Source organism: Necator americanus, chromosome I, assembly GCF_031761385.1.
Source record: "Necator americanus strain Aroian chromosome I, whole genome shotgun sequence".
Lineage (NCBI taxonomy): Eukaryota > Metazoa > Nematoda > Chromadorea > Rhabditida > Ancylostomatidae > Necator > Necator americanus.
Window position 1 is genome coordinate 12,967,598 of NC_087371.1, and position 10,421 is coordinate 12,978,018.

At 40.0% G+C, this 10,421-nt stretch overlaps 1 protein-coding gene across 2 annotated transcripts; it reads right to left on the reverse strand.

Moving 5' to 3' along the window:
• Positions 1-2,678: 2,678 nt before the first annotated feature.
• RB195_005354 (uncharacterized protein) lies at positions 2,679-9,196 on the reverse strand (the record flags this gene model as incomplete). 2 transcript variants are annotated; one of them, XM_064177793.1, is made up of 6 exons in its annotated part: positions 2,679-2,688; positions 2,876-2,950; positions 3,708-3,832; positions 3,889-3,958; positions 4,018-4,163; positions 9,104-9,196. In XM_064177793.1, 6 exons carry the CDS (start codon positions 9,194-9,196, stop codon positions 2,679-2,681), a joined length of 519 nt encoding a protein of 172 aa, XP_064034902.1. The 2 variants fall into 2 exon arrangements, with proteins under 2 accessions (XP_064034902.1, XP_064034903.1); XM_064177792.1 differs by having other exon boundaries at positions 3,708-3,778; positions 3,865-3,958.
• Positions 9,197-10,421: the final 1,225 nt, after the last annotated feature.

A 10,421-nucleotide genomic window follows, 5' to 3' on the forward strand; every position in this document is an offset into this window, starting at 1 on the left:
CTTGCGCGTCACAAAACACCCGATGAACCGAACAAAAAAAATGTGGGTGATGCTCGCAGTACGAAGAAAAACGCAGTAAAAAACCATGCCTTTCCCTAGATTTCCAGACCATCAGGTCCTTTATTACCATATACACCTGCCGGGATCTAACATTCGTGCATCATTTGTAATTCCGTTGTTCATCGATTTGCTCGAGCGGACACCAGTAATCCTTCCATTTCTCCCGATCTCGCGCAAGTCTCCCAGTGGCTTTTCTTCTTGCGATTGACTCAAAGAGCATCGCATCTTTCTTTGAATGACCTCGTGAAGATCTCTGACTAACGGATCTGCGGTCTTCCTGTGGTGTGTTTGATGTCGACCACTACACTGGTCCAAGGATTGTCATTGAAACGTATCACGTGGCCATCCTTCCTAATTTTACTTTCCTGGGAATTTGCAGCAGCGCCTTCGATCTTTGATCGGTGATGTAGGAATGAACTTGGAATCTCTTCTTTCATTTTCATGAAATGGGATACTTCTAGCATCGCCTTTTCAATTGCACGTTCTATTCTGATCGCATTTTTCTCCAGCTTGCGGTGCGCCTACGTTTCAGAAGGGTAGGTCAAAGCCAGAAGAGCGGTAGTGTTGAATAGATGAGTACGGAGGCGGATGTTTCCTGTTTGTTTTATTATATCCTCGCTGCTATTATATACTCCCCGAACAGCTCATTTTTTTCTGCCCTACTCGGAGCTCAGGTTGATCATCATGTTAATTTCCCGACCTAGATATACATAATTGTAGCATTCAAATATATTCGTTCCGTTGACAGTGAATTGGCACCAGAAACTCATTCAGCATGAACATCGTCATATGCACGATCAGCTGAGGACCGACACGGACTTTGCACGTTTTCTCAAATTCGACCAGCATTCGTTCCTCTTCATTGATGGTTGATTTTATCCGATATTATCAAAAAGAAAAATCGACTAAAAAGATGCTGTAAGTCCCGACCGTCAACTTCCACTCCCATGTTATTATCCCATTCCTATCCTCGCATGGTATTTTCGAAAACGACAGAATATTTTGGGTCCCAAATGCAGCGAAGACTTTCTTCAAGTCCATGAAAGTGACGCACAGCGGCATCTTGTGCTATTTACGAAATGCGATAAGTTTTTTGAGGTCTTGCTGGTTTTTCATTGCTCACGAGCCTTGGATTCCGACAGATAACGAGTGATTAGCCCCTTTTCCAGTGTGCTGATAAGAACTAGCGATAGGCTCTTCAGATATTCAGACTTAATTCAGTCGGGACGGGTGAACTAAGATTCTTCACTGTCATGATGACATATCGGAGTTCGGAAAATAGGATCTCTGGAATGGCATTCCAATCTTCCCTCAGATCATGAGGAGGCAAGAGGATATAACGTCGAATAGATCTGAGAAGTAGTAAGTAATCCTTTCTATGCTGCAGTTGTTCCATCAGGGTTCTGAAAAGCAGCCATTTTTCACATCTGGGTGCGTTCAACGGGCTTGGCCAGTGCTATTACCCTCCTCTGCACCTTTAGCCAACACTACTACTCTTCTCTTTTCGAGATCTCCCTTTATAGCTTCTGCAACGCCTCGCGAGCTAGGAAGTAAGCTCACGGTTGTCTGCAGCTCGCGCAGCTCCACACTGGCGTATCAGCCCTGGATTTTGCGGAGACAAGCATCTCTTGATTGTCTTGAAACTCTTCGCTTTCCTCGTACGTAAATATGTTGTACAAGCTGGTCATATTTGTCGTCCATACTATAAGTAGCGATGATATCTTCTCAAAACCTGACTAACGAAGCGAAGAGGTCCTAGTAGATAACAATCCTGGGACTTTGTGAACTTTGAAGCTTTGTAAACTTCGCGGCTGTCTCTCTTCTCCGTGAGAAAGAAAATCTCGTAAACATCTTTACTACAACAGTAATATCTGTCACTCAAAGAATTTTACTTATGATGATGTGGTCTACTTCATTATCATAACCCCATCAGGTGACTCCCACGTCCACCGTAGAGAGGAGAGCTTCTGAAAATGTGAGCTGCCATGGATCTTTGATGAGTCTTTTTCGTGGTGATGAACACGGAGAGGCTCTCTTTTTGTCCATTCCAGTGAAGGTCACGGATTCCAATGTAAAGTTCTTATGGCCAATTTAGGCGCTAAAATCAACAACAATGACCATGCAGAAGGAATGGTCTTTTCTGTAGAACTCCTCTAGGTCCGTTTAGAAAGCTTCGTCATCTTCTTCTTTGTGGCTTGATTTTGGAGCGTAAGATTGACTGACGATTGTGATTGTTTGTGTGATTGTGAAAGTGTTTGAGAGATTGTGAAAGCCGGCGTTGGGCCACATCTTTGCATTCGCAGACGTTCGATTCGGGTCGAAAGTTGTTTAAAAGAGTAAGGAACAGTTCTTCTCCAGTGTCATACATGGCACATCACGACCTTGATCCTTTCCAACGTTTCATTGATGTCGCTTTGATCCTGAGTGCTCAAGCTCTATTGAAAATGAAAGCACAAAAAATATACAAGTCACAAAACTGTACGACTTTGATGAAGTTTACGAATATACACAGCAGTTCATCTTTCAACAATCACAAAAATATTTATTTATAGAACTTGTGGACTGGCAACAGCGGTAGTGAGCTTCGCAGCTTCGATTATCGTATACACAATTTCTTTTCATCCGAACCTGAATTGCGCGCCTTTTAAATTTTTTTCTAAAACAAAACTAATTCTATTCCGGAGAACATCCACTTGAAAAGTTTTTCCTTAGCTATGTGGAACCATAAGACTTCGGTATAGGTTAGTATGCTAAGTGTTGATACATGAGAGTTCAATAACCAAGAAAATGTTATATATTACACACATACTGATACCTTGACCATTGAACTCCGTCCATCGTTTTCACCATCGACGACAAGTCTCCGAATCTCTCAAACATCTTCGGTCTTCTAAAAAATCGAGAAAAAAGATTTAGTTTTCTGCTTGTCTGTTAGCTAAGAAATTCAACAGCGGTCTTACTTGACGTATTGTTTTTTTTTTTTTTTTTTTTCTAAATTTTTTTCTAAAACAAAACTAATTCTATTCCGGAGAACATCCACTTGAAAAGTTCTTAATTAGCTATGTGGAACCATAAGGCTTCGATATATGTAGGTATACTAAGTGAAGTGATAATATATAAGAATTCAATGATCAAGAAAATATATTGAGGTAAGTGGAGACAACAAAGAACTAGGCACGAGCGGAACACATATTCTTAGCCAGCTCCGAATGGTTATCAGTATTTTAGCCAATTCAATGAAGATGCGTCTTCATTCATGAAAAACAGATCATAGCAGATTGAATATGCTGAGAGAGTGAGAAACTAGGATTCTACCAGGGAGAGAGAAAAAGCAGACTTACACCTATTTATAAGTAAAGAATTTGGGTAGGTGAACTCATTACATTCACACAAACGTTTCCGTATAACGACTGATTAATTAAGAATTAGGAATTCAGATTTCCTCAACTACGGTGAACTTCGATTTTTCACCCTGTAGCACGAGCTTGAGGCTTGAGACCCGGTAAATTCTAAGCGCGGAGAAATGAACATAGGAGAAATATTGAGAAAAATATAGGGCTTCTTATTGCCTTCTGTAATGCGAAAGTCTACTCCTTCTAATGCACGATTTCTTAACTTCCTACGAAAAAAATTCCACACATCGCTACCTTGGTCTTTGAATTTCGTCTATCGCTCGCACCACCGACGACAAGTCTCCGAATCCTTTTTGTGATATCATCTGCTCCGCTTTTCCAAAATATCGAAAAAAAACATTCATTAGTTTTCTGCTCGACTAATAGTCAAGAAATTCAACAGAGGTCTTACCTTGAGTTTTGTTTCTCTCCATACCTTGCAATACGCCCGGCACCGAGGGTTAGCAGTGATAAAAGAAAAGCGAGAAGTGCTGTGAAGTTCATAGCTGAAATATGGGAAAACAATATCAGAGAAGTTATTGCCTGAGAACTCCGCGAAGAGCACCTAAGTAGATCAATAAGCCCAAAATAGTTTGGAATAAATTTACGACCGGGCAGGAAGTTTAGAGCATCATGGAGAAAACCAGAGATGAAGGGCAGCTCCGGAAATTTGGCACTGCTCTGATCTGTCAACTGGATTTCTGCGTCTAACTAAACTAAATGCTGTGAGGTTAGACTAGGCTCTTCAACTCCAATCTCTATAGGTCACAATCTCTCATGAGAAATATTTCATCCGGAGGGTATGCAGAAACCAATGTCATACTAAAGGCTGGTAAGAATATGAAATTGAGATTTAAATCATTCTAGAAATTCCTGGAAGCAGTATAGCATGCTGATAAAGTTACGCCAAAACGAGAATAATCTATTGATAAATTTGTTCAAATACCAGCTTTAATGGGACTAGCTTGATCCAGTGGGAAGAGACTCCTTCAAATGCGCAGGAGTCACAATTTGCAAAAAAAATCTGATTCAGGTACAACTTTATCCCTGTTATTGAGTAGAGTTAAGTTACCATAAAAACAACGACTCTCTGCTACTCGAGTAAAGTGCTTTCAAGGACTTGGTCGATGGTGAACACATGTCCTTAGGCGACAGATTTCCTTGCGGAGGTTGGAATTGAATTGGGCTGAAGTAGTTTGTGATGAAAATTTGAAAGATACAGAATTTTTTGAAATCGACACAATTCAATAGATCTCTTCCTCTTGATTAAACATATCCAGGTTGATATTTGAAGAAACTTCAAACAAATCGCAAAAAATAATCTTCTTGTAAAAACACATGAAAAGTTTTATATATTTGCAGGTTCAAAACTGACTGAGATGTTATAGAAAAAAGTAGAACAAATCATAGAACAGAGGCAGCCCTCTATCGTGTTATGCCGACAGATGGCAAACCTAATTTGTTAGCGATTTACGGACTGCTAAAAATCAGAATAAGAAATGCAAAATATCGAAGTTGTAGCTTTATCTGCAATAAATAGAAAATCCTGTTGAGCTGGAAAAGCAAGAGATAAGGTCATCCTAGAACAAATAGTTTTCTTGCAGATTTTGTAAGAGAATAATTTTTAAGCTTGCAACATCGGTCGTTCCTGGAGTTGAAATATGTCACTTCAGTCAAATTTAGAAAATCTTGAGAGCCATGGAATTATACCTGTGAAAGATATAAAATTGTTCGCAGTATGCATGTTACGAATACATAACAATTCACTCTTCACTTTTCAAAAAATACATCAAGAATTATATATCCTTCCTCTTTGAGGTCTTGAAAGATTTAATTACATTCAATCGGTAGCCTCTCGCTCCCTTCACTTTTGCACGGTTGGCGAAAGGATCCTCATCACTTGAGCTGAACTCAATAAGCACTGTGCTAGCAACTCAGTGAAAATGAATGAAAGTGCAGGAGTTTATTGAAAGATGTCTTCCAGTCATGCACAAAAAGCTGGATGTCACATGTGGTAAGGTCAGGGCGATTGTAACGCGACTATAGGCCATAGCGCCCTACCAGAAGAACTCCTTACTAGGCTTGGACCTACAAGGCAAAGCACGCTCCGTCGTCCGTGGCGATCACTTTCTCTATTAAAAACTATTTTCTCCTTTTCAGAGAGATTCCATCTTTCCTTTAGATTTTTCAATTCCCGCCTATATTCAGACGTCACTTTTCAGAGAAATGTAGGTCCGTTGCTGTAGCGTTTAAACTCCGGAAACGCCAAGACACAGAGCGAGGAGTATCAGCCCGGCTCTCATTATCTTTACTTGCTTGAGATGACGCTTTTTGAAGGGAGACACCGTGAGCTCACTGAAAAAATGACGTCTACTCGTTGCAGACAGAACAAGAATGGGAGTAAAAAGAACTTCGGAAAGGAACGATGCGAACAATGTCATACAGACTTCTGAGGTCTTTTATAGCACGTTTTAAGATCTAATGACTGTTTTACATACTCCGTTTCTCTTCTTAAATCACTTAAGCTATGAATTTGCATACAGTGCGTTTGTTAGAGCCTTTTGCGTCGCTACATTTGATGTTATATAAGAGATGTGGAATTCATAAGATCCATTAGACAAAAAGTGTTGTGCTTTTAATACTTATGTGGTCCACGTGTTCATGTTTTCATTGCACTTGGATAGCCGCCTAAAGTAATCGTGCTCAGGATCGTTCCTGTTCCCTCTTCCCAGCAAAGATGTTCATGCGTTTTGTGATCTTGACGAGATACCTGAACCGAATCCACATGAGCTCTCTGTTGGCCCCTTAACCCATCACGTTCGGGATCTCATTCGAGAGCCTCTGACACCTATGGGGATCCACTCAGACGTTCTCTCGGTACGTACTTTAGCGATTCTGCTCACGATGTGACCGACCCATCTTTGTTCACCTTTCGATATAAGCTCTGTCGGAAAACTCTGTTCTTTTTTCGGAATGAAACAGGATACTTATTTTTTGCAATTTGCATATCATATAATTTGAAAACGCTCTCCCGAATTGAGCTTTTCGTTCGGTTTTAAAAGCTTTTAATATGTTGCTCCTTGAGTGAGTGAATAAAATAGAAAATCTGTGAAAATGAAGACTCGAAAAGAAGAAAATTAAAAACGTTTACTTACGGCAAGAATGCTCATTCTTTTTTGATAGGATGTATATGCAGGCGCGAGACTCTAGTTAGGAAATTTATCTAGTCTCTAGTCGTCGACATAATTACAACAAGAAAGAGAAGGAAGAGCGCTCCCTGTCAGGAGGAGAACCGAGTAAGTGAGGACGCGTCGCGGTCCGCAGGACAAACATAACACTGAAGATAAGTGGGTACCATGATACCAACGAAGAATTTATGTTATGTTCCCCAGAGAAGCGCAGCTCTATCTGTTCTGTCGTTCATTACTTCTTGCAACCCAAAGTAACTTATGGGATAGGAGTAGCAGTTCACGTGTAAATTTTATAATCTTGCCTCCTGTAATCGAATTTTACACAAAGGTCGAGAAAAACGGCTCTGGGGGTATACGAGAGATTCAGCAAAAGTTATAAATATTTTTCAGAAACTCTCGAATATCGTTTTTCCGTTGTTTTTATTTTTGGATACTAAATGGTTAAACTGAAGTTATAAACCGGTGAAAATTTCGTAGCGGACGAAATCACATGTAATAGTATTGGGAAGAACTAAGGAAGCCCTTGTCTTTAAGTAATTTGAAAAGTTGAGGGAAGAGCTAGTCGTAAACCAAGAAAAAATCCAGGAAGAGGATATTGCAAGTCCTTCGGAAAAAGTTGAATGAACAAGTTACAGCAAAACGAACGCATAAAATAAAAATAAAAAAAGTGAAGAAGAAATGAGAGCGATCGACTATTAGATACAAATGCCTGATGTTGTTGTTCCTCTTTCCACCAAGGAATTCGCGTTTGCAAAGAGATTTGGAGGTATGGGGAATTGAACCCAAGACTTCTCGCATGCGAACCGAGCGCTCTACCCCTGAGCTATACCCCTTCTTAACTTATCGACAAACTACTTTTTTCAAGCAACAAACATTGTTTTTTAATGTATATGCAAATTTATATGCTCTTCTGTCTCTCTGTTTACAACAATGTAAAAGTTGCATCGATTTAGTTAATTAGGTATCAATTCATCAATTTTTTGCACTCAAAAGATAGGGTAAAAGTTGAGAAGATTTTCCTGCGTACATACGACCTGATTCCGATTTTGAAAAAAAAAACATTACCAGTTCGAGAAAAAAAATAAAAAATACAAAAAATCAGCCAATCGAAAACTAGTGGAGAAGAATATTGCTTGAAAAAAAAAGTCTGGTAAACCGAATCCGAGATCTCTTTCCAGTGTTACACTCTCTTCAGTAACTGCAATATGAACCCTTTTTTTCAAACGAATGAAATAGTGTTCAAAAGCGAATACGACAGGCTTTTTCTGCCTTCAACGTCGTCCTTGCTTAAACTCTCTAGCAATGATCAGAGTTGAGCCTATAAGAACACAAACTAATTCGTGTACCGTTAGAATGCACTTCAAAATGCTCCGAGGATCGTAGTTGTTTCATGAGAATCAGAGCTGATTCCCGAATCAATCAGTCCATCACTTTCATCTTCTTTTTCTTCTCGATTTATCACTTTGTTCTTTAAACGTATGATGCTGCCCCCTACAAATTTATTTATGCGCTCACGATGCTTTGCAGCATTGGATAAAACAAATAAGAAAACAAAGTCACTGACATGAGCGCTCAATATAGCTCAGTTTGATAACATTTCCTCCAAAACAAACACCTGCCAAGTTCCGTCTGAACCGGATTTTTCACGCTTGGCTCCATTGCATTGCCAATTCATTCAGAATTGATTTTTAATCAGCGGAGAATTTTTTTTGCTTCTGATTCGCTACCATCGTCTCAGTGATTCACTTAAGTTACTTGTTCGTTTTCTTCTTTGCTGAAATTCAACATTAATTGACTTTACGATCATGATTTTCTGTTTGAGATGTATCCTAAGATTAAGTTAGGATCTCGTCTGTCGTATGCTTTTTCAACAGGTTTCAACTTTTCTTAAACCTTATGTCTCGAGGCTTTGAGAAAATATCTGCTTGATTTCCATTAAAGGAACCGGTCTTTTTACTGCACTTCCCAGTTAGAGCAGCCCAATCCTAATTTTTTTACTCTTAAAATATTCCCGCAATACCAACTCGTTTCTTTATATTTTCTAAAGTTTGAACTAAAGTCTCCCTTCTTGTCGTGTAACGGTTTGGGGTTTCTAGATATCAAGGAAAGGTTGCAAAATAAGGTAATCCAGACAGGTTTTGGAATTTTAGAATTTCGTCGCCTCGCTATTAGAATTTGTAACATGCTAGAATGAATGAATGCAAGCAATGAACTTGTAATTGAAAAGTTCGGCTTTCAATGGAATTCAGCGTAGTTGAATGTCGTATTAATTTTGATAAGTTGTGCATGAGGTTGTTGAATATCTTTACTGGCTAATCTGTAGGCAAAATCGCCTTCTTCAGAACCTGAAATGGGCGGTTCAATTCACAGTATAAGGGAGCAAACTTCTCCACAACTGAACTGACAAACTCCATCCCTACGTTTTCAATCATCAACTTAGCGACTACACTGAATGCTCACCTTGGATCGGAGACGCCTAGCATGGACCGCTGACTGATCGATCATGAGTGCGAAAGGTACGAATGTCTCATTCGGATCCGAAGAACCATACATGATATGACGCAATTTGCCTCGTTATCGACAGACATTCGTCCTTGCGGTTCATTCTAGGGTTTTTGGCTTGGATCCAAAATACCTCCAGCGATTTTCGAGCTAACGTTTTAGAGTCGTGCGGTAAAATTTGGACCTTGATTTGAAAATCGGCTCCGTCGTGTTTATTTTTTCTATGGGCACCCAGATGTATCCATTCTCGTAACCTATTCTTTCCATCCACGTGCTCTCTGATGCAACATATAGCGGTCGTGCTGTGTCTCTGACATACTCGGCGTCACAGTTAGCGCAAGAAATCAGGTAGATTACACTGGATCTCAGGCAGTCTCGTGGTCTACCGGTGAACATATAATGCAGTTCGGTGTTGTACACATGGTATCGCACAAACGATTCCGAACTTGCTGACGTTTCAAATGTTCGGTGGTATTTCAACGATCGAGACGGAGCTCTCCACAGACGCCGCCTAATGGCAGTGCTCATTTCATCGGAGATATAAGGAAAGGAAAGATATAAGGAGAGGTATCTTATCTGTGGTGGGGTTTCCAGTTGCAGTGTTCGTTCACTTCGGTATCGTCTAATTTCAGACCTTTGGATTTCATGACCATTAGAAATAGCAATTCCGCGAGCCAAAGTAATGATTCTTTTCTCTCCTCAGGTCCACTACAAACGGTTTTTGCCGTGCGGAACGTGTTACTACTCACAGCTTTCTTCGTGTGAGATAGATGAGCAGAGAGAAAATGAACCGGGATTCTCTTATTACTGGGCTAACGATACCATTTCGTTTGGTACGTACCGTTTGAGATGTCAATCTGCATCTTTAAAAAATTAAGGCAATTGCCCTGCGGTTTCTCCCTGGTAAGTTTTATGTGTTCGGACTGTCGGTTCAACAAGTGAAAACATTTGTTCATCTCCGCTATAGCTATAGCCATAGCTAAACCTCAAAGTTGAGCAAATTAATTAATAATTAATTCCCGGGCCATCTGAAGATATTGCAGTTGAGGGACACCTTGAGAAGAACCATCAATTGGGAGATTGAGTATCCGTATAAATTGATTGTTCTTATATTTCCTCTTAACAGTTCGAACATAGCCTGTATCGCAGAGTCATTAGATTACATTAGTATACAGTGCACCAACGTCGAATGACTCCCTGACGCAGTCTCTCAGGTGTCGCTCGCAGGTGGTCTAGGAACATAAATATAGTGTTTAGGAACCACCCTATGGTACCT